This window comes from Trachemys scripta, chromosome 4, assembly GCF_013100865.1.
Source record: "Trachemys scripta elegans isolate TJP31775 chromosome 4, CAS_Tse_1.0, whole genome shotgun sequence".
NCBI lineage: Eukaryota > Metazoa > Chordata > Testudines > Emydidae > Trachemys > Trachemys scripta.
In genome coordinates, this window is record NC_048301.1 from 3,374,095 (window position 1) to 3,397,238 (window position 23,144).

At 46.9% G+C, this 23,144-nt stretch overlaps 1 protein-coding gene across 2 annotated transcripts; it reads left to right on the plus strand.

The window, feature by feature from the left end:
- The first annotated feature begins 997 nt into the window (after positions 1–997).
- C4H14orf28 (chromosome 4 C14orf28 homolog) lies at positions 998–20,421 on the plus strand. 2 transcript variants are annotated; one of them, XM_034769637.1, is made up of 5 exons: positions 998–1,151; positions 7,380–7,904; positions 10,725–10,814; positions 14,010–14,144; positions 19,983–20,421. In XM_034769637.1, the coding sequence occupies exons 2-5, from the start codon at positions 7,381–7,383 to the stop codon at positions 20,167–20,169; spliced, it is 936 nt and encodes a 311-aa protein (XP_034625528.1). In that variant the 5' UTR covers positions 998–1,151; position 7,380; the 3' UTR covers positions 20,170–20,421. The 2 variants fall into 2 exon arrangements, with proteins under 2 accessions (XP_034625528.1, XP_034625527.1); XM_034769636.1 differs by lacking the exon at positions 998–1,151 and having other exon boundaries at positions 6,443–7,904.
- Positions 20,422–23,144: the final 2,723 nt, after the last annotated feature.

Below are 23,144 nucleotides of genomic sequence, written 5' to 3' on the forward strand. Positions count from 1 at the left end.
ATGAGATAATAAACATGAAAACTGAGTGTCATTTTACAGTCACTTTTAAAACTAGAATATTTATTTATTGTCATTTAAAAGCTATATCTTTTATATGTTTTAGTTTGGGTGGTTTTTTTTTAACATTTATTATACACTAACAGCCATGATTATAAAAACATGGGATGGAGTTCTGGCCCTACTGAAATCAATGGGACTTTTGCCATGGACTTCAATAGGGCCAGGATTTCACCAATGATTTTGAAAAAACAATATAGAAAATGACATTGAGGTCATTTTCAAACCACAAAATCATACACACAGAGGGGACTAGGCTGGCATGAATTATCCTGTAGCTGCCCAGTTAGGGAAAGTGGGTTCTCAAGAGAATTCACCAATCTAAGCACAAAATCTTCTTGTCTGCCTGTAATAAAGATATTGCCTGGTCCCAATCACCTGCCCTGTGTCAGGATTCTGCCCATGACTAGACCTCTCACATGCAGGGTGTATTATTAGCAGGCTGCCACAGATTTATGGCCTGGCCTATGAGAGATGTGAGAATGAAATAAATAAATGACAGGCTCCACACCCCTGGAGGGGGAATAATGATAATAATAAACACCCCTCTGTGAAACAGGCACCCCTGTGAGACCCTGGCTCTTCAGCTCCTCCCATGTTGGTACGCCCCGCCCCTTTCTATATCCCCGCCCCTTGTGCATTAGCCCCGCCCACATCTCTCTATCCGCCCGTTCCCACCGCCCCGCCCCTCACCCATTAGCCCCGCCCACATATCTTTATCCGCCCGTTCCCACAGCCCCGCCCCTCACCCATTAGCCCCGCCCACATCCCTCTAGTCCCCCCGTTCCCACCGCCCCGCCCCTCACCCATTAGCCCCGCCCACGTCTCTCTATCCGCCCGTTCCCCCCGCCCCGCCCTGGCCCTGGCCTGCCCCTTGTTCCCACAGTCGGACCGCCGCCGCCTGTAGCCCCGCCCCAGTCCCTCTAGCCACGCCCCTCGCCGCTGTAGCCCGTCCCGGGGCGGGGCCCGGTGACGCAGGAGGCGGGGTCTCTCCGTCATACCAAGCGGCGGCCGGGCCTGGCCGGGCCGTGCGGCGGGCTCGGGCCGCGGGGTAGATGTGGCGGCCGGGGGGGCGCTCGGCGCGGCCGGCACAGGTACGCGGGGCGGCCTAGGCCCGGCCCGGCCCGTGGGGCGGGACCTGCTGGGGAGCAGAGGGCCCGTGCGGGGGGGGCCCATGGGGGCTGAGGGGGAGGGTCGGTGGGGAGAAGGACCCATGGGGGCGTTGCTGGTGGCCTGTGGGGGGAACCCATGGGGGCTGGGGGGAGTGTGCTGGTGGCACCTGGTGGGGTGCAGATAACGTGGGGGCTGGGGGGGAGGAGGACCCATGGGGGTTGTCGGGAGTGTGTTGGTGGCACCTGGTGGGGCGCCGATAACCTGTGGGGGCTGGGGAGGGAGGACCTATGGGGGTTGTGGGGAGTGTGCTGGTGGCACCTGGTGGGAACCCATGGGGGCTGGGGGGAAGGAGGACCCATGGGGGTTGTGGGGAGTGTGTTGGTGGCACCTGGTGGGGTGCAGGTGGCCTGTGGGGGGGAACCCATGGGGGCTCTGGGGAGGGGACTGCTGCTGGTGGTGGTGGGTGGGGTTACCACAGGGGTGGTTGTAGGGAGAGCCTTGTGAACCTTCCTCCTGTTGGGCCAGGTGGCTGCTGCCCTGATGGACCCTCCCCTAGAATCATAGAATCATAGAATATCAGAGTTGGAAGGGACCTCAGGAGGTATCTAGTCCAACCCCCTGCTCAAAGCAGGACCAATTCCCAGCTAAATCATCCCAGCCAAGGCTTTGTCAAGCCGGGCCTTAAAAACCTCCAAGGAAGGAGACTCCACCACCTCCCTAGGTAACGCATTCCAGTGTTTCACCACCCTCCTAGTGAAATAGTTTTTCCTGATATCCAACCTGGACCTCCCCCACTGCAACTTGAGACCATTGCTCCTTGTTCTGTCATCTGCCACCACTGAGAACAGCCGAGCTCCATCCTCTTTGGAACCCCCCTTCAGGTAGTTGAAGGCTGCTATCAAATCCCCCCTCATTCTTCTCTTCTGGAGACTAAACAATCCCAGTTCTCTCAGCCTCTCCTCATAAGTCATGTGCTCCAGACCCCTAATCATTTTTGTTGCCCTCCGCTGGACTCTTTCCAATTTTTCCACATCCTTCTTGTAGTGTGGGGACCAAAACTGGACACAGTATTCCAGATGAGGCCTCACCAATGTCGAATAAAGGGGAACGATCACGTTCCTCGATCTGCTGGCAATGCCCCTACTTATACAGCCCAAAATGCCGTTAGCCTTCTTGGCAACAAGAGCACACTGTTGACTCATATCCAGCTTCTCGTCCACTGTGACCCCTAGGTCCTTTTCAGCAGAACTGCTACCTAGCCATTCGGTCCCTAGTCTGTAGCAGTGCATGGGATTCTTCCGTCCTAAGTGCAAGACTCTGCACTTGTCCTTGTTGAACCTCATCAGGTTTTTTTCTGCCCAATCCTCTAATTTGTCTAGGTCCCTCTGTATCCGATCCCTACCCTCTAGTGTATCTACCACGCCTCCTAGTTTAGTGTCATCTGCAAACTTGCTGAGAGTGCAGTCCACACCATCCTCCAGATCATTAATAAAGATATTAAACAAAACCGGCCCCAGGACCGACCCTTGGGGCACTCCACTTGAAACCGGCTGCCAACTAGACATGGAGCCATTGATCACTACCCGTTGAGCCCGACGATCTAGCCAGCTTTCTATCCACCTTACAGTCCATTCATCCAGCCCATACTTCTTTAACTTGGTGGCAAGAATACTGTGGGAGACCGTATCAAAAGCTTTGCTAAAGTCAAGAAATAACACATCCACTGCTTTCCCCTCATCCACAGAGCCAGTTATCTCATCATAGAAGGCAATTAGGTTAGTCAGGCACGACTTCCCCTTCGTGAATCCATGCTGACTGTTCCTGATCACTTTCCTCTCCTCTAAATGTTTCATAATAGATTCCTTGAGGACCTGCTCCATGATTTTTCCAGGGACTGAGGTGAGGCTGACTGGCCTGTAGTTCCCCGGATCCTCCTTCTTCCCTTTTTTAAAGATGGGCACTACATTAGCCTTTTTCCAGTCATCTGGGACCTCCCCCGATCGCCATGAGTTTTCAAAAATAATGGCTAATGGCTCTGCAATCTCACCCGCCAACTCTTTTAGCACCCTCGGATGCAGCGCATCCGGCCCCATGGACTTGTGCACGTCCAGTTTTTCTAAATAGTCCTGAACCACTTCTTTCTCCACAGACGGTTGGTCACCTTCTCCCCATGCTGTACTGCCCAGTGCAGCAATCTGGGAGCTGACCTTGTGCGTGAAGACAGAGGCAAAAAAATCATTGAGTACATTAGCTTTTTCCACATCCTCTGTCACTAGGTTGCCTCCCTCATTCAGTAAGGGGCCCACACTTTCCTTGATTTTCTTCTTGTTGCTAACATACCTGAAGAAACCCTTCTTGTTACTCTTAACATCTCTTGCTAACTGCAACTCCAAGTGTGATTTGGCCTTCCTGATTTCACTCCTGCACGCCTGAGCAATATTTTTATACTCCTCCCTGGTCATTTGTCCAATCTTCCACTTCTTATAAGCCTCTTTTTTGCGTTTAAGATCAGCAAGGATTTCACTGTTTAGCCAAGCTGGTCGCCTGCCATATTTACTATTCTTTCTACACATCGGGATGGTTTGTTCCTGCAACCTCAATAAGGATTCTTTAAAATACAGCCAGCTCTCCTGGACCCCTTTGCCCTTCATGTTATTCTCCCAGGGGATCCTGCCCATCTGTTCCCTGAGGGAGTCAAAGTCTGCTTTTCTGAAGTCCAGGGTCCGTATTCTGCTGCTCTCCTTTCTTCCTTGTGTCAGGATCCTGAACTCGACCATCTCATGGTCACTGCCTCCCAGGTTCCCATCCACTTTTGCTTCCCCTACTAGTTCTTCCCTGTTTGTGAGCAGCAGGTCAAGAAAAGCTTTGCCCCTAGTTGGTTCCTCCAGCACTTGCACCATGAAATTGTCCCCTACACTTTCCAAAAATTTCCTGGATTGCCTGTGCACCGCTGTATTGCTCTCCCAGCAGATATCAGGGTGATTAAAGTCTCCCATGAGAACCAGGGCCTGTGATCTAGCAATTTCTGCTAGTTGCCAGAAGAAAGCCTCGTCCACCTCATCCCCCTGGTCTGGTGGTCTATAGCAGACTCCAACCACAACATCACCCTTGTTGCTCCCACTTCTCAACTTTATCCAGAGACTCTCAGGTTTTTCTGCAGTATCATACCGGAGCTCTGAGCAGTCATACTCCTCTCTTACATTCAACGCAACTCCCCCACCTTTTCTGCCCTGCCTGTCCTTCCTGAACAGTTTATATCCATCCATGACAGTACTCCAGTCATGTGAGTTGTCCCACCAAGTCTCTGTTATTCCAATCACATCATAGTTCCCTGACTGTGCCAGGACTTCCAGTTCTCCCTGCTTGTTTCCCAGGCTTCTTGCATTTGTGTATAGGCACTTAAGATAACTCATCGATCGTCCCTCTTTCTCAGTCTGAGACAGGAGTCCTCCCCTCTTGCGCTCTCCTGCTTGTGCTTCCTCCCAGGATCCCATTTCCCCACTTACCTCAGGGCTTTGGTCTCCTTCCCCCGGTGAACCTAGTTTAAAGCCCTCCTCACTAGGTTAGCCAGCTTGCTGGCGAAGATGCTCTTCCCTCTCTTCGTTAGGTGGAGCCCGTCTCTGCCTAGCACTCCTTCTTCTTGGAACACCATCCCATGGTCGAAGAATCCAAAGCCTTCTCTCCGACACCACCTGCGTAGCCATTCGTTGACTTCCACGATCCGACGGTCTCTACCCCGGCCTTTTCCTTGCACAGGGAGGATGGACGAGAACACCACTTGCGCCTCAAACTCCTTTATCCTTCTTCCCAGAGCCACGTAGTCTGCAGTGATCCGCTCAAGGTCATTCTTGGCAGTATCATTGGTGCCCACGTGGAGAAGCAGGAAGGGGTAGCGATCCGAGGGCTTGATGAGTCTCGGCAGTCTCTCCGTCACATCGTGTATCCTAGCTCCTGGCAAGCAGCAGACCTCTCGGTTTTCCCGGTCAGGGCGGCAGATAGATGACTCAGTCCCCCTGAGGAGGGAGTCCCCGACCACCACCACCCTCCTCCTCCTCTTGGGAGTGGTGGTCTAATCCTAATCTAATCCCCTGTGTCTAATCCTCTCCGCAGCCGAACTCTGCAAGAGGTGACCCTGCCCTGGCACTGGGGCAGAGCCCAGGGCCATCCCATGGGTCCAGCTCTGCAGAGCTCCTCTCACCTGCTGGCCTGGCCGCACCCCTGCGAGTGGGAGGAGCGCTGGGTATGACGGGCCCTGGTGATGAGAGCTGGGAAAGGTACAGGCAGGCGGGGTGCTTGCTCCCTCCTGGCATTGTTAGCACCCGGTGAGCAGCATGGTGCTTCGGCCCAAGTGAGGTGGTGGGCCCTGAGCAGAACCCCAGGGAGAGAGCAGCTTCCCCTGCCCGTTGGGACCCCAAGAGCGAACGCTGCAGATCAGCTTCTGGCAGAAACAAGCACTTGCTTCTGAGCAGTAGTGATAGGGGAGATGTTGTGACACTTAGGAGTGTTTCTGTCAATGTGTCTGAGCTTTTGAACGGTCTCGGGTCCCTGTGTTCTTTCTGTTTTCTATCCCCAACCCACTGTTTCCCCTTCATGTCTTTTGTTTTGTCATCATTTGGCTTGTACTTTCTACCCTATTCAAGCTGTAATGGCAGAGAACATTGGGTCTAAATAACCAAGCAAAGTTCACGTACTGAAGAGTAATGGACTTGTGCTGAGTTTCTTGGTTATAATTAACTGATGATGCCTTACTGCTTAAGTAGTCTGTAGTTTTAGTCCACATTATTTTCCTACCCTGAAGCCAGAAATGATGATCTACATTTCTCTTGCCTTTATAAGGACATAACTTGAAATAAAAGCCTAAAGAAAATGACTTTGCTAGAAACTGTATATGGTGGCAGAGGGGCTCAACTCTCTTCCCATATGAAAACCGGATGTCTTTAGTCTACAAGACTAAAATGCATTTGAGTTTGGAAGTCTTAAGTTTTAACTTGCAAGGAGCCACAAAAAGCCTTAGCTTTTACAATAGTTATTGCCTAAATATTAAACATGACACTTTTCTTCCCTTGTATCTGTATCCTGATGTAGGTGTTCTTATTAAGTACAGTAGAACCTCAGAATTACGAATGACCAGTCAGTCGCACACCTCATTTGGAAATGGAAGTACGCAATCGCAGCAGAGACCAAAAAAGCAAATCCAGTACAGTACGGTGTTAAACATAAACTAAAAAAATTAAGGGAAATCAGCTTTTTTCTTCTGCATAGTAAAGTTTCAAAGCTGTACTAAGTCAATGTTCAATTGTAAACTTTTGAAGAAACAAACCATGTTTTGTTCAGAGTTATGAACACAACCTGCATTCCGGAGGTGTTCATAACACAGGTTCTACTGCAAATGCTAGTGCTTCCTAAAACAAGAGATCCTAAACACTTCCTGCAGCACTAGGGTTACAAAACTCTAAATGCTGGCTCATTCTGGACGAATACTTTATCAATAAGGTATTGTCATTTCACTGTCTAGAGCACTGAATGGTTCAGAATTCAAATGCAGCATTACCTAGCATGTTGTGAAAATCAGACATTGGGCCAAAAAGACCCTTTCTGTAGTGTTTAAGACTGATATGCCCTAGTCACATATTCAGGGATTCCTTGTAAACTGATTTCAAGTTACTTTCAGCTTACCTAAGCTAAGCTGAGTACAACTGCCTCACATTTCTCTGTGGTAACTGTCCTCTAAAGTAACCTATATAGTTTAGTGACAAACAGTGGACAGTGACTAACCACAGATTATATTCAGCAAGAAAACACTTCTTGTGCCAGTCAGCCAGCCTGCCTGGACTCTAGGGGGAGATAACAGCATCCTTTATATGTGAGTGACTCATCCCTTCTTGCAGACTGAATCTCTCAAGGTACAGCTTAATGCCTCCAATGCCCACTCATGCTTTAAAATTAATCACGAAGACTTTCTTTAGTAAAGACCAGTAATTAGCTGGGTCAAATGGGAAGAAACCTATATCTAAACTAGGGAAATCTCAAAGCCATTTGATTCTTAGCAGGGGCTGCTCCTGACTGTTCTTGGAAGCCTTGTATACTGATAGCACTTAAATTGTTTGTTTTTAAGTTCTGGTCCACTCACTGTATATTCTAAGCGTGTGCCTGTTCCAAAACGGAATGTTCTTGGTACAATATATTAATACTTTTTCTCTTAATTGCAGGATGAAGACACTGTTTGAGGAGATCAAAGCATCAATTAAAAATAATTATGATCCAGACCGCTCATTTTGGAGGCCTGTGCTCCCTTGGGGAGGGGTTTTTACTATCAAAGCTGGCCGGAAAGCTGTATCTTGCACACCACTTTATGTTGAAATAAATCTGAAAAATACTTGCACTATCGATGGATTCTTGATGTTGTTGTATGTCATTCTGCATGAAAATGAACACTTCCCCAAGGAGCTCTCCCTTCACTTAGGTAGAGAGTTTGTCGACTACTTTCTTTACTTAATGGACTCCTATAATTTTACAACAGTGAAGCTGCTTTGGATTTGGGACAAGATGGAGAAGCAACAGTACAAATCTGAAGTTCACAAAGCTTCACTGGAAATCGATTTATTTGGAAATGAGCATGATAACTTTACAAAGAATCTAGAAAGTCTCATGTCTACCATTCAAGAGAGCTACTGTTCAAATTCGAGGTGTCCAACTCGTATGCAGGAAGATCTGCATAGAACAATTAACATAAAGTAAGTTGCTGCACATGCTGGCATGCAACTGTGATAAAACAAACTTCTTCAAGGGGGGGCTGTAACTCTGGTTTTTAAGAGATCAGTATTACTTGTCAAAGGGCCTTTATCAGCTAGAATACATCTATGGTTGTATGTATCTGTAGCAAATGTGTACACCCTGTGTACTCAAATCATTCAAATTGCTGTAGAAGACTTAGATATGAGCCCTTCTGGCCTAGGGTTGGCTGACAGTGATTAAAAAGAATATTGCATTAATTGCAGCAGAGTAGGTCTCTAATACTCTACACTGCAGTGCTAAAGTGTAATTGCTTTTGATGCTCACTGATTGGGAGTGTTGGCTTGGAGAGCTGTTTAACAAATACTGCTGGGTTGGGCTTTCTTCCCTCTCTGCTTGGAGCATGTGATATGAAAATTGCTCTCTCGCATTTGTAGCTGTTGACTTATTGTGACTAAGAACTCTCCAGAGGTGCCTGTCATTCATGCTGTGTCCTCGTACTACAGATTAACACTTGCAAAATAAATTACGTTTCACAGTAAAGAATAAATGTAGAACGGCAACAGTACGGTTTTTTGTCCTGTCCCAATGCTAAAACTAGTAAATGTGTCCCCAGTAGCTAGGTGGAGTTGACCTTTGCAGTTATACCTAGAAATTAACAGAGGGAGGACAAATGGACAAAAGCAGTAGGGAGAGTGAGTCTCAAAGTTGAGCATCCTTCACAGAAAAATTGCTGTTGGCAGCTCCATCTCTCAAATGGAGGGGCTGTAGCACCTCTGATTGGAACTGGGGCAATAGGTTGCTAGGGGAGAGGTACTTTTTCAGGTAACAAGTTCCCAAACCACTGAGGATACCTTCAGATGCTGAAGTACACCTTTACCCTGACATAACGCTGTCCTCGGGAGCCAAAAAATCTTACTGCATTATAGGTGATACCTCATTATATCAGACTTGCTTTGATCTGCTGGAGTGCACAGCCCTGCCCCCCCGGAGCACTGCTTTACTGCATTATATCTGAATTTGTGTTCTATCAGGTTGCGTTATATCGGGGTAGACGTGTAATGTGCTTCTATCTTGAAACTCTAAACTACATTATTAAGCAAGTTGTTGCATTCTCTACTTCAGTTTTAGTAGTCTCAACTTGTACCCAAGTCCAGAGTGTATTACACTAAAAGTCTGACGAGGGGGGCTAAGAATCGAGTCTTGGAGAAGATGCAGGAAGGCCTTCATTACTTAATGAAGTACATTAGGCCAAAACAGACATTTCTGGGGTTATGAATTCTGTTGACCTGCTCAGAATGATCACTGAAAGAGCTAGAAATGTAGTTTTACTACCTGACTCTCAAATCTGTCTAGCAGAAACTGAGAGCTCTTGCTGCGTCAGTGGTACCAGTATGAATCATGATCAGTGATTCTTCACCCTCCTCTGCTGGAATCCTGTCTACTTCTGCCATGAGGTTTTTATACTAGCAGCTGATGCAGATGAGTTAAAGTTACAACTGCAGCATACTGACCACATGGTAAGGCACAGGGCTCTCTGCTATAACTTCTCTCTTGCAGATTGTGGCGTTTGCTTTCATGGGCTTGAAAGTCTGTTGGACTTGGATACTTCAGGTTTTGAATTTTTACCCTTTCACTGCAGGCATTGTGCATCAATGAAAGCATTTTTCCAACTTGTAGCGTTCGATTTCTTAGCTGGTCAGGTCATATTGCACCCCCTTACTCTGCTTAATGGTGACCCAGATGCTATGTAACTGTCCTGTCCTTAGATTACAGCGCTGTACCCTCAAGATGTTAATTTCATACAGCAATAAGTGTAGCAATTAAGGCTTTATTTCCACCATTCTTTGTCTGATTTAATAGTTGGATGAAAAATCACATGCAAATAACAGGTGCTGTAAACTTTTTTGAGGTAGAAGACAAATTTGTCTAATCCCCTCATGCCAAGTATGAGCTTTTAATGACGGGGTCTGTGCTCTGAGGCAATAGTAGTTTAGGTTTAATACCTTCCCTACAAGAGACTTTCAGCTGCTTGCTATTTTAAAGTTGACTCTTTAACTGGACTCTTACAACATTAGTGCTGCAACCTAGGCAACCACTACCTTCTAAATATACACTGCTTCTCCAGCGAGGCATGCCAACTAACCAATGAAGCTGTTCTGACTGGGTTTAAGGTAGTTCTCTCATACTGTTTTTAAAAAACAAAAAACCTCTGTGCTCAATGGTTGTACTGTGAAAATGAACATGGTGCTGAAGAGCATGTAAAGATACCTTTTTAGGTCTATATTTGAAATATGTGATAAATCAACCAAGCACCAGCCCTCCTGTCCATACTCTGTTCTATATTTCATACATTTCATCGGAGTAAGATATTTGGACTACCTGACTCTACACAAACACCAGGGAAAGGAAGGTCTGATGGACACTCTTGTGGGTGATCCTAGAGTACAGAATAGGACAGAGCCTTTTGGCTTTATTGTGCAGTACATGTCACTGTTACGATACATTTGTTCATGGCAAGGTGAGATCAGGTTTAGCTGACCGCATAGCTGAAAGACTTGAATCTCAACAGCGGAGTTCTCAATATGGCAGTCATGTTCAGAAGTTGGTTTGGCGTTTAACTCAAACATTGAAAACATTTATTTGCTCTAAAGTAGCTAGGTTCTTGGACAAGAAACAGCATTCTAAAGACTCTTTTTCACGGGATGATTGATTTTTGTTTGTATTGAGTTTAGGGATTGTTCTTTATGTCATTGTGGTTAAGTGATTTTATACTGTGCAAGTACAGAATAAATCTGATCAAATGTCCCTAACTATTTCAGTCCTCCCCAAGAAATTCCTCATGGAGACTTGATTCAGCGGGCAGTAGATGAATTATTCTGTTCCAGGATTGAGCTGTGTGACCAGTATGGGTAAGTGCATAATAGATATGAAAGTGTGTATTTGCTATCACAGAGGGGCATGGTCTGTTAGCCGGTTTGCACTTGCTCACTGCTAAACAACACTTTTCCCTAGGATTGAAATGTTCTGTGCTTGGTCTCAGCCCAAAGATGACATTGGACTCCTCCAACTGCACACATGTTTCCATGGGTTCCTGCAGGGGAGCTGCCTTTCATAAACCCAGAACCAGCAACTATATCCACACCTGCTGCTCCTGCTTCCCAAACATGCTGATCTGTGTGGCTTCCCCTCCATATCTCCCTGTACAACATAGTGGGCAGAACAGTCCGGAGAGGGGGTGAGGAGAAACAACGGTGCTATAAGGATTAGTTAGCAAAGGAGAATCTGAGGCTCTGGATCTGAGAGGCTTGTGTGGGAGGGGAAGATGTTTGGGGGAGGGAAGAGAGGCTAGGAGACTGCAGAATAAGAAGAGCAAAACAGACGATGGGGGATTGAGTCAGCAGAATGCTAGAGGCATTTTCCTATTCTTACAACTGGGTTCAGCTAAATGGATCCAAGAGCCCAGGATGGAGTGGGATGTGGGTTAGGAGGAAGCATGCCAAACCAGCTTCAGAATAGTGTTCTCGGAGTTGGTGTTATAGCGTGCACTCAGCACCAGAGTGCCTCCTTGTGGCAAAACCAGACATCTCAGGCCAGTCACTTGCCAGAATTATCTGGGTATATCTTAATCATTTCCCTGTCAGTGGGGAGGCCTCAAGCACTGGTGTCCCTTGGTTCCTCTTGTTCTCTGCCTGCAGCATGTAATAGGCTAGTTTCCTGTGGGCTGTAAGACTTGAGTCTAATTTTGGTTGTTGGGTTTAGTGTACGGGTGCTGGTGGTCCGTGATGTACAGAAGATCGGACTAGATGAGCTGGTGATTCCTTTTGGCCTTAAAGTCTAATTCTGCCTCAGTTTCCCTTCTCTGCTAGTCCAATTGCCATCTAGCCACTTGCTGTTTCTTTGTTACGACCTCAGTGCTCTGGTCAAGTTAGTAGTAGTCCTGTCCCCTCTGAGTGTTAGAGTCCTATACCTCAGGTGGCCCATTGCCCTAGATGAGGGGAGCACAGTCCCTGGACTCTCTGAGCATGGCCCACTTGTTGAAGGCCTTACGAAGTCCTCTTGCTGGGTTTGGCAGGGGAAGCGGGGCCTGCACACTCCTCGGGGTTCCAGGCCAGGGACGGCATGAAGTGGTTGGCACTGCTCTCTCAGCCCCTCTCTAGCCTGTTCTCTGACTCAGAGGCCCAGTAGGGGTCTTCTCTTCTAGAGGGTCTGGTTTCCTGAGCAGTTTCTCCCCAGTGTGTTGCTGTAGGCACCTCCTCTCAGTGGTTCCTCAGTCTCTAGCAGCTGCTGGGCTGGGTTTCAAACCATCCTTCTGATTTCCATCCTCAAGATGAGTCCCTCCCTCCTCGACTCCTGGAGCTGGGGTTTCAGACAGTCCCTCTCTGTCTGTCCCCTTAAGGCAGTCACTATCTTCCCTCCTTCAGACAGGAGTCCCCTCAACTCTCCTCCTGGATCTGGGACTATGGTTCAGGTTATAATACCCTCCCTGAAACGGGAGATAACACAGCCACCTCCCCCTGCTCTCCACACAGCCGCTCCTGGAGCTGGGGTTATAACTTCGGCCAGCTGTAGAGCCTTAGCCACTTTCTTTCAGCTCGCCCTTATCCCCCGTTAGTCTCCAGGCTCCAAGGGCTTAGCAGGCCGGTCGAGTCCTGCTGATGACTCCCTTGTTATGAAGGAAGAGGCAGCATAGAAACTGGTCCCCCTGCTAAAGGTCCTGCCCGTTGGCTGGGAGAGAGCAGAACCTTGCCCTGCGCACTCTGCAAGGCTTCTGGGCCCAGGCCTGTGATGAAACAATAATGGGGATTTCCTCCCAACCACTACTTATTCACAGGACTGTGTCCTCTCTCCCAGTATCTCTGAGGCCTTCGCACATCCAACCTCCCAAAAAATCTTAAAGCTCATGATGTGATGGTGGGGTGCTGACCCCTCACACCACTACCTTTTAGGGGACAGATCACCCCAGTGCAGGAGGTCTTTGTCATTGTAATGCTTGAGTCCCTTTGTAAACCCAGGCCATAGTCCTCCCTTGTCTCCCTCCACTGAGACACCTCCAATTTGGGGTAGTGTCTGCTGTGTATTTGGCATACATCACTGCTGGTCAGTACCAGAGGCCCATTTAAAAATCCCAGCTAAAGGGGGTAACTAGCAACAGTGAAGTATTTGGGCTCCTGCTGCACCAAGTGCCACCATTGCATTTAACAGCAGTATCGCCTCAGATTACCAAAAAGAGACGCTCTGGACCCTTATAGTAGCATTTGCAAAGGTGCCTAAGGTAGCAAGGTGCCCAGCTCCTGCTGACGTTCAGTGAGATGTGGCACCTCGTTCCTCAGGGCACCTGAAAATCCCACCACCAGAGGACAGCTTGGTTCAAGCAGTAAGTTGGTAAGCAAATAGTAAATTGGCTAGTGTCCTCTAAATTTACTGTGAATTATTGTTGCTCTGTGGCCTGAGCCCTTAGCCATTCTTCTGGACATAGCTGGGTTGTTTCTCTTAGGAGAGAGTGTGGACATGAGTTTGGTATCTTTGGTGCCGTCTTTATTCACAAAGAATGTACCCAAAGTCCTGTTTTCCTGAGCAGAGCAGGAACAAACAGCCACCAGTTTTCTTGCTCACTATTTCCAAGGCTGCCTCTCCATCCAGTCTTGTGCGCAAAGGAGCTCTGTCTCTGTACCCTCTGAGCCATGCTCGCAACTGCTTTGCTGTGTCAGAGGCAGAAAGCCAATCAGTCCCCTGGGAAACTCCTTGGACCGCATGAAATGGCTGCTGATTGGCCTTTTTGTGTGTCCCAGTGCTTTGGGCAGCAGCTTCTATGGGGTCCAGTTGTCATACTCCATATAGGAGGTGAGTTGCTGCTTCCCTGTAGGCTGAATGAAGGATAGCCAGCAGCCCATCAGCTTTCACAGGTCTGTGATTGCCTGTGGATCAAAGATACACATGATGACAGCCATTAACACCTTCCTGCATAAAATAAACAAACCAAATTCTAATACAAGACAAAACCTGCCCTAATGAAGTGTAAACCTTGTCTGGATGTGAAATAAAACCTGCTTAATTGTACTGCTTGCCCAGTGAAATGATTGCCATTTCTGCTTCTCTACTTGCAGATGTGATGGGTTAAGAGAATTCACCCAGAGAGTTTTCTGCCATGGGGCACCGCCTTTTGTTGTTTTAAATATGCAGCAATGGAAGCCAGAAGAACTGGCATATGTACCATATCATTTGGATTTATCTGATCACAAGTAAGTATTTTAAAACTATATTTAACAAGGCAAACGGCTTCTCTTCACTTCATGTTTTCAGAAGGAGTCCAATAATCCTTTTGAATAATCTGTAAAGGAAAGGGTTTTTTTAGAGTCAGTAATCATGAAGCAGTATGGACAGGTTTCAGAGTAGCAGCCGTGTTAGTCTGTATCCGCGAAAAGAACAGGAGCACTTGTGGCACCTTAGAGACTAACACGTTTATTTGAGCATAAACCCATGAAAGCTTATGCTCAAATTAACGTGTTAGTCTCTAAGGTGCCACAAGTACTCCTGTTCTTTGTGCAGTATGGACAGTCGTGCTCACTGCTAACTTCTTATTGTCAAAATCCCTTTAGAACAATTGTTTGGTTTCAGAACCAGCCTTCCTATTTTCTATTAATTATCGAAAATACATCTAACTGCAGATATTTCAATGCATTATTACAGGGCGTAGCATTTTGATATACAGGGTTCTAGCTGAGGCCCAGTTAAGCATCAGAGAACTTTGAATCCAAATTTTACTTCCTTAGCATGCCTGACGAGGAGAAAGTGAAGGGTGATGTGACTGTCAGATTTCAGAGTAGCAGCCGTGTTAGTCTGTATCCGCAAAAAGAAGAACAGGAGTACTTGTGGCACCTTAGAGACTAACAAATTTATTAGAGCACAAGCTTTCGTGGACTACAGCCCACTTCTTCGGATCCGAAGAGCTTGTGCTCTAATAAATTTGTTAGTCTCTAAGGTGCCACAAGTACTCCTGTTCTTCTTTGTGACTGTCAGAGGAGCACGGAAGGAGACTGAGCTCCCCCTCCCTATTTACCCATAAGATTCACAACAGAGCCCCCAGGTAGGCCCCATATCCTGCCTTCAGATGTGGGGAGAGCTCAGAAGAGTAGAGAACAGGTGGAAGTAAGACAGGGGTTACTAGCTAACACTATAGGGATAGACTGAGGGCCTCAGCCCCCCACCCCCGCCCCTGTGTGTCTGTAGTGGGGGAAGGGGGAGGGAGAGGCCCATTGTGTACACAGTGAAAAGACCTGCTCTCACCCCTCCTTGATGATGTGCTAGCAGGAGATAAGCGCTCAGCTTCCTGGCCAAGGGGGAGAATCGAAGCAAAGCAGCAGCATATCTGGCTTCCCTTCCCAGAGGATTGTGAAGAGTGGTGGAGCTGTGGGCTGGGCCACCCCCCCCAAAGGCAGGACGGGACTAGCTTTCCTCCTCTTCCATTAGCAGCTAAGGGATGATCCATGCCCTCCAGCCCTCCCCAGAAGACTGCAAGAGTCCATTGAACTGTGGGCTGTTGCTCCTCCCCCTCTTGCCCCCTGAACTCACTGGCAATGCAGTAGTGGGGGACCTTGGATCCTGGAGGATCACAGAGCAGCAACTGTGCCAATTAGCGCCTCATCCCCTTCCCCCTCTGTGGAAGTTGTAGCAAGTGGCGCAAGCAGGCCTGAGATAGGGATAGCGATACTGTTGAGGGGAGTGGAAGGGATAGGTGCTTTACCCCTGAGCTGTGACAAGCATAGGCAGTGGTGAAAGGAGCAGAAGGTGTTCTTCTCCCGGGCCTTGTATAAGGTTGGGTCCAGCTAGAGTTGAGTGCAGCACAGAGGGGAATAGCAGCGGGCCTTGCAGTTTCTCTATCTCAAACACGGGTGAGGGATGGTCACTGGACAAAAACCACAATGAAGGGGGAACAGGGCAACATGCAAACCAAGGAATCAGAGTCCAGAGGAGAATCAGTGGATATGGGGAGGACTAGTACAATAGTGGCACAGATTAATACCAGTTTAAGTGTGGTGCTGACAACCTATTTCAGCAAGTGGGAAGAAAAATTAACACACAGTGGATATCTCAATGAACCAGCAACAGCCACTAGACATGGACTTAAGACTGATCAGCATTGAGGTGGACATGCAGGAGTGGCAGCCCAAGAGTCTCAAGTCAAAGAATTGACACAAACTGGAAGATCTGATAAATAGGGGCAGCAAGAAAAGTATGAGTATTCTAGGACGGCTGGAGGAAAATTCAGAGAGTCCTGTGAAATATGGATCCCCGAAGCTCTGATTCTGACAGTCAAATCAAGATCGGAAGGGCACACTGGATCAGGATCCTGGCACACAACAGGAATTCAGCTAGGCCACACTGTCATAGTACACTTATATAGTTAGAGACCAGGTTTCAATTCTTGAGCCAGCCAGCCAGTTCTTCGTAGTGTGTGTGCAATGTGCCTCAGGTGCCATGTGACCAGGATTCATCACCAAATTGGGTCTGCTGGTTGGTGAGCAAAGAGCAACCATGTATCCTTCTATCAAGATTGTTCCATAGCTGTACACAGGAAAAGGGTGAATTTATGAAAATCTGCAAGCAGCTTCATGGGGTGGGGGGAAGCAACTTTACAGATTCCTGGCAATCCTAAAATTAAAAAATATATAAAAATAAATGGTAGTTAAAATCTTTCTACATGTTTGAGGTGGCCCAGAAGTTCCTAACCTCAGTACTGGAACCAAATGTAGTAGACCAAGAAATAGCAAATGATTAGATTCAAGTTAACAGAACAAGGAGTAATGGTCTCAAGTTGCAGTGGGGCAGGTCTAGGTTGGATATTAGGAAACACTATTTCACTAGGAGGGTGGTGAAGCACTGGAATGGGTTCCCTAGGGAGGTGGTGGAAACTCCTTCCTTAGAGGTTTTTAAGGTCCGGCTTGACAAAGCCCTGGCTGGGATGATTTAGTGGGGGTTGGTCCTGCTTTGAGCAGGGGGTTGGACTAGATGACCTCCTGAGGTCCCTTCCAACCCTAAGTTAAGTGTCAATTGCGAACTTTCTAACCCCCAGGAAGAGGAATTTTCTACTATAATAGATGTAAAAAATTAAGAAAATGCAAGCTAAGCTTAATCAGTGTGTAGATATTGTGTAGTTCCTTGATTAGCAAAACAGTACCAACTTTAGTGGCAAATCAACCTGTTTTATTGTAACAATGACTCAACCTTTCTGAAAATCAAAAGTACAAATGTAATACAATTAAAAATCTGATTTAAAACAAGGGTTCTTGCTTCATGATTTAAATTGGAAATTTAAATCAATCCACCCTGCTTGAATGTAAGATAATACAATATAGAACATGTCATGTTATAAGAAAAATGCTGTCTCATGGGCAGAGGTTCATACAGTTGTTTATTAGGAAAGTTAAGAATTTTCAACAAATAATGGTACAGGAGTTAGTGTATGGTTTATGGTTATGTTATAAGAAGGGATCATGGGGGATGTGGGTGTAGGGAAGCTCTCAAGCAAATACTGTATAGATACAAGATCCAGGGGTTATGGATAGAGGAAACTGGTATTGGTAAAGAGAATGCTCCCTGTCTTGAGAAATGGTTAAAGAATCAGGATCAGTCTGGTTCTCCTGGAATGTTAGGGGATTAAACCATCCAATAAAACAATACCAAATGACTGCTTTTAAAAAAGCTAGTGGTGGGATTGCTTCAGAAAACTTAACCTGAAAGAATTAAACATAAAGGGAAGGGGCATCCTATAGCTATGGGCCATCTCTCTGCTCCCATAAGAGAGTGGTGTATATACTAAGTAAAGGAGGAGGGGGGGAATGTAAGAGGATTAAAACAGGTTCAGATGGTGTATTGAGGGGTAAATGTGTTACATGATGTAGCATACCCCAAATGAGGAGGCTACTCCCTTCTTCAGTAACTCTTAAATTATTGCAGTAGTTCAGAAGTCATGGGCAATTAGGATTGCCAGTTTTGATTGGATGTATCTGTCGTGGTTTCATCACATGACAATCTTTAATTAAAGATTCATCTTCCATTCCTGGAGACACCAGGACAATCCTGGAGGGTTGGTAACCCTGTGTGCAATAGGGGCATGCAACTAACTCTTGTCTTAACCCAATGGAGATAGATTACCAAGTAGGCAATAAGCTCTGTTTTTAAAAAAAAAAATCATATAGCATCACCATGCTATAAAGAACAGGACATGATGAATATTTGGGGTTTTTCCATCTTCATGGACTTTACTTTTGCTTCTGAAATTGCCATAACATGCTAAATAGATTTAATGAAATCTTTAAACATTAATGAAGTTATAATCCTTAGTGGTAGAATCTCTCTCTTTAACCACGTGTCTGTTTGTGAAAAGAAAGCACAACTCAGAAAGAAGCTAGAGTTTTAGAAATCTATTGTTAAAAGACAAATATTTTGTGAATAAAATGCAAAACTGTTGATTACATTGAAGGAAAATCCCATATAGGATCCATCCTGGGGAGTACTTTAAAGCAGTAATAAGGGGACGGGTAGTGGAAAAAGAAAGACACAGACAAAAACCAACCAAAGAAAAACCAGGCTGCTTTAGAGGAACAAATCGAGAGTTTGCAGAAGCAACCTAATATGACTAATAGTGCAGCTTGAGAGCATGAGCTTTAAAACTAGCATTAGAAACACTGATACCAGAAAAACCCAGCCGGCTCTCCTGTGTGCCCAGCAAAGGTTCTCTCACCAGCGTGCGAGTCAGGCACATTGCTAGCCAGACTGATCTCTAATAGAAGACACAAAACTAACTGTTGCTTGGTCATGGTCCTGCTGAGAGTTTCTAGCGTGCATAGCTGTCACAGCACCACCTACTCAGGCTACTTGTGGGCTAGCCACGCCTCAGTTTCCCCTCACTCAGGTGGGATCTCATGACCCTCCCAGGCAGGATTTACTGCCACACCCAAGTCTTTTTCTAGGCAGTTTTATTTAAATATAAAAATTAGACAAAACATAAAAAAAACAGAAGTTCTTCTGCTGACCCTGGGCTACAGTGCCTGAAGACTTTTCTTCTCAGTGCTGAAAAGAGAATACCTGCTACACTACCCTACCTCTCCTCCTGTCCTTATGCTTCAGGGCCTACCACAGAAGCACATCTCTTCTCAACTGAATTTTCTCAGCCCTGATACCTTGCCAGCTGGCTCTGATAATTGAACAGGGCTGGCTGGCTTCAGGTCCTGAAGAAGCAGGCAGCCCTCTTAGTGTATAGCAAACTGTACCTGAGTTTTGGAGTAAGCATCACTTGAAGGCCACTTGGGACCAAATCACTAACTTTTTCCCCTCTGCCTGTATTAAAATGCCATGCTCAATGGAGTCATAGATGTTAGAGTATCCCATTTCTATTAGCTCATTCATTCCTTCTTCCCTGCCAATGCACAACTTTCCTCTACCACATAATTCAGCAGGAACACACTCCAGATTGATTTTGAAAGTTATTTTAATGCTTTTTCTTATACTAATTTGGAGTGAAGGGGACAGAAATTAAGCCTTGAGTGAAGGTCAGACTAGCCATATGATCTTATCTTGCTACAGACCATCACTCTTGCTCCAGGATTTGCTCAAATGGACATCAGGCACCTGAGGCAAGAAAACAGCTCACTAAGGGTACATCTACACTACAGGGGGGAGTCGATTTAAGATACGCAAATTCAGCTACGTGAATAGCGTAGCTGAATTCGATGTATCGGAGCCGACTTACCCCGCTGTGAGGACGGCGGCAAAATCGACTTCTGCGGCTTTCTGTCGACGGCGCTTACTCCCACCTCCGCTGGTGGAGTAAGAGCGTCGATTCGGGGATTGATTGTCGCGTCCCGACGAGACGCGATAAATCGATCCCCGAGAGGTCGATTTCTACCCGCCGATTCAGGCGGGTAGTGTAGACCTAGCCTTAGAGGAGTTAAGGGCAATGCTGGTTCCTCTCTACAACAACTAAATGCCTGCCATCGACAGTAGCATTCTTCTTTAGCATTTACTGCCAGAAAGAGCATGTTTGTGATGGTTACATCTCTGTTTGCCTTCATTTGCAGGTACTTATTGGAAGGTGCCACGTGGTTTAATAAAGAGGAGCATCATTATTCTGCAGCTTTCCAGATTGATGGGTATTGGATACACTACGATGGCCTCAGAAATGTCAACTTAATTTTGTTAAATAAACCCCCAGAATTTCTTCTTTTGTCATCTCTAGTTTATATTAGAGCAGCAGAGAATAAATAACATATCTAGACTATGGATACAAAGTTAAATCACGTTCCTTTCTCTGCCACCAATGCTGGCCCATCCCAAATGGAGGTCTATATTTTATGTATACTTGGTATCCAAGAAAAGAGTAGAACTACAGTAGTTCTGGTATCATATCATCCAGTGCTTACTATAGGTAAAAGTTTGAAATGGGAAACACTATGCAATTTTTTAAAAAACATTTATTGAGCTATTTTTATACAGGCAAATTTTTATGCTACAATAAAAAAGCAAAAAAACAAGAATGGTTGTATCCTTTGTTTCTTTATTAATATTTCAAAGTTTACATGATCACAAATGATTTTTCTATCATAATGCACAAACAAGGCAGGTAGAATTAAGGTTGCACAGACCACCTTACTTCTGGCATTTCATGAGTACTTGACTTCATGGTCTAAAAACATTTTAACAGAGGAAATAACATTTAAAAAAAACCTTAAGTAAACTTAAGTTCTTACAACAGAAATAAATATCAGTTATTGAATGCCAATTCTACCTGTCGTCAGTAGCATCATGAGCCCTGTAGAGCAACATGCATCACTCACTGAAAGGGTGGATTCTGTGTGCATGAGTAGCCCCATTTTACAGACAGCATGGCTGAGCAGTTAAATTTGACAGCAGCGAACCAGCTGAGCGGCGAACAGCAGAGGCTAACAGCGGGAGTTTGCCTGGGAGCTGTCCGAGAGGAGGTACGCTAAGTGCTGCATTAGGGGGGCTGTGTTGGTGAGTATCTGAGTGTCTGCTGCTGGGACAGTTGGTCAGTTTGACCGTGTGCTTGATTGCTTGCTTGTTTGTTTGAAAAGTGTGAATTGGGAGTGCTTTGTTCCAGCTGGGCCTTGAGTGGGCCTGACTGGTATATAAGGGCAGTCAGCAGCGAACCAGCTGAGCGGCGAACAGCAGAGGCTAACAGCGGGAGTTCGCCTAGGGAGAGCGCACTGAGGCTTTCATCTGCAGGTTTCTCCGAGTAGTTCCTGCAACAGTTGAGGAAGCTCCTAAGAGGACGGTGATATGGAAGGTGAGCGATCAGCTGTTGTAACCTGCACAGGTTGTGCCATGTTTGTCTTTCTTCCGCAGGACAGAAGCGACTTTGTCTGTACAAAGTGCAAGCTGGTCTCCATACTGGAGGAGAAGGTTCGAGGGCTGGAGAAACAAGTATCGACTCTGCGTTGCATAAGGGAAAATGAAGATTTCCTGGACAGACGTCAGGAGATGCTTCTACGGCCACAATGTTCTGAAGATTCAGAGCAGGCGGAGCAGGGACAGAAGGATTGTGAGGAGGTTTGGCAGCATGTGACCTCCAGAAGAAGAAAGAGGAGCGTCCATGCACCAGCAATGGAGATACAGGTGAGGAATCGTTTCCATGTTCTCTCTACAGGTGCTAATGCGGAGAGTGGACTAGATGGCCCATCTGAGGGAAGGGAGCAGAAGGAGACTCCACCGATTGGAAGGCAAAAGATGCACTGTCCTAGGGATGGGGGTTCCACGACCACCACTCCCAAGAGGAGGAGGAGGGTGGTGGTGGTCGGGGACTCCCTCCTCAGGGGGACTGAGTCATCTATCTGCCGCCCTGACCGGGAAAACCGAGAGGTCTGCTGCTTGCCAGGAGCTAGGATACACGATGTGACGGAGAGACTGCCGAGACTCATCAAGCCCTCGGATCGCTACCCCTTCCTGCTTCTCCACGTGGGCACCAATGATACTGCCAAGAATGACCTTGAGCGGATCACTGCAGACTACGTGGCTCTGGGAAGAAGGATAAAGGAGTTTGAGGCGCAAGTGGTGTTCTCGTCCATCCTCCCTGTGCAAGGAAAAGGCCGGGGTAGAGACCGTCGAATCGTGGAAGTCAACGAATGGCTACGCAGGTGGTGTCGGAGAGAAGGCTTTGGATTCTTCGACCATGGGATGGTGTTCCAAGAAGAAGGAGTGCTAGGCAGAGACGGGCTCCACCTAACGAAGAGAGGGAAGAGCATCTTCGCCAGCAGGCTGGCTAACCTAGTGAGGAGGGCTTTAAACTAGGTTCACCGGGGGAAGGAGACCAAAGCCCTGAGGTAAGTGGGGAAATGGGATCCTGGGAGGAAGCACAAGCAGGAGAGCGCAAGAGGGGAGGACTCCTGTCTCATGCTGAGAAAGAGGGACGATCATTGAGTTATCTTAAGTGCCTATACACAAATGCAAGAAGCCTGGGAAACAAGCAGGGAGAACTGGAAGTCCTGGCACAGTCAGGGAACTATGATGTGATTGGAATAACAGAGACTTGGTGGGATAACTCACATGACTGGAGTACTGTCATGGATGGATATAAACTGTTCAGGAAGGACAGGCAGGGCAGAAAAGGTGGGGGAGTTGCGTTGTATGTAAGAGAGGAGTATGACTGCTCAGAGCTCCGGTATGATACTGCAGAAAAACCTGAGAGTCTCTGGATAAAGTTGAGAAGTGGGAGCAACAAGGGTGATGTCGTGGTTGGAGTCTGCTATAGACCACCAGACCAGGGGGATGAGGTGGACGAGGCTTTCTTCTGGCAACTAGCAGAAGTTGCTAGATCACAGGCCCTGGTTCTCATGGGAGACTTTAATCACCCTGATATCTGCTGGGAGAGCAATACAGCGGTGCACAGGCAATCCAGGAAATTTTTGGAAAGTGTAGGGGACAATTTCCTGGTGCAAGTGCTGGAGGAACCAACTAGGGGCAAAGCTTTTCTTGACCTGCTGCTCACAAACAGGGAAGAACTAGTAGGGGAAGCAAAAGTGGATGGGAACCTGGGAGGCAGTGACCATGAGATGGTCGAGTTCAGGATCCTGACACAAGGAAGAAAGGAGAGCAGCAGAATACGGACCCTGGACTTCAGAAAAGCAGACTTTGACTCCCTCAGGGAACAGATGGGCAGGATCCCCTGGGAGAATAACATGAAGGGCAAAGGGGTCCAGGAGAGCTGGCTGTATTTTAAAGAATCC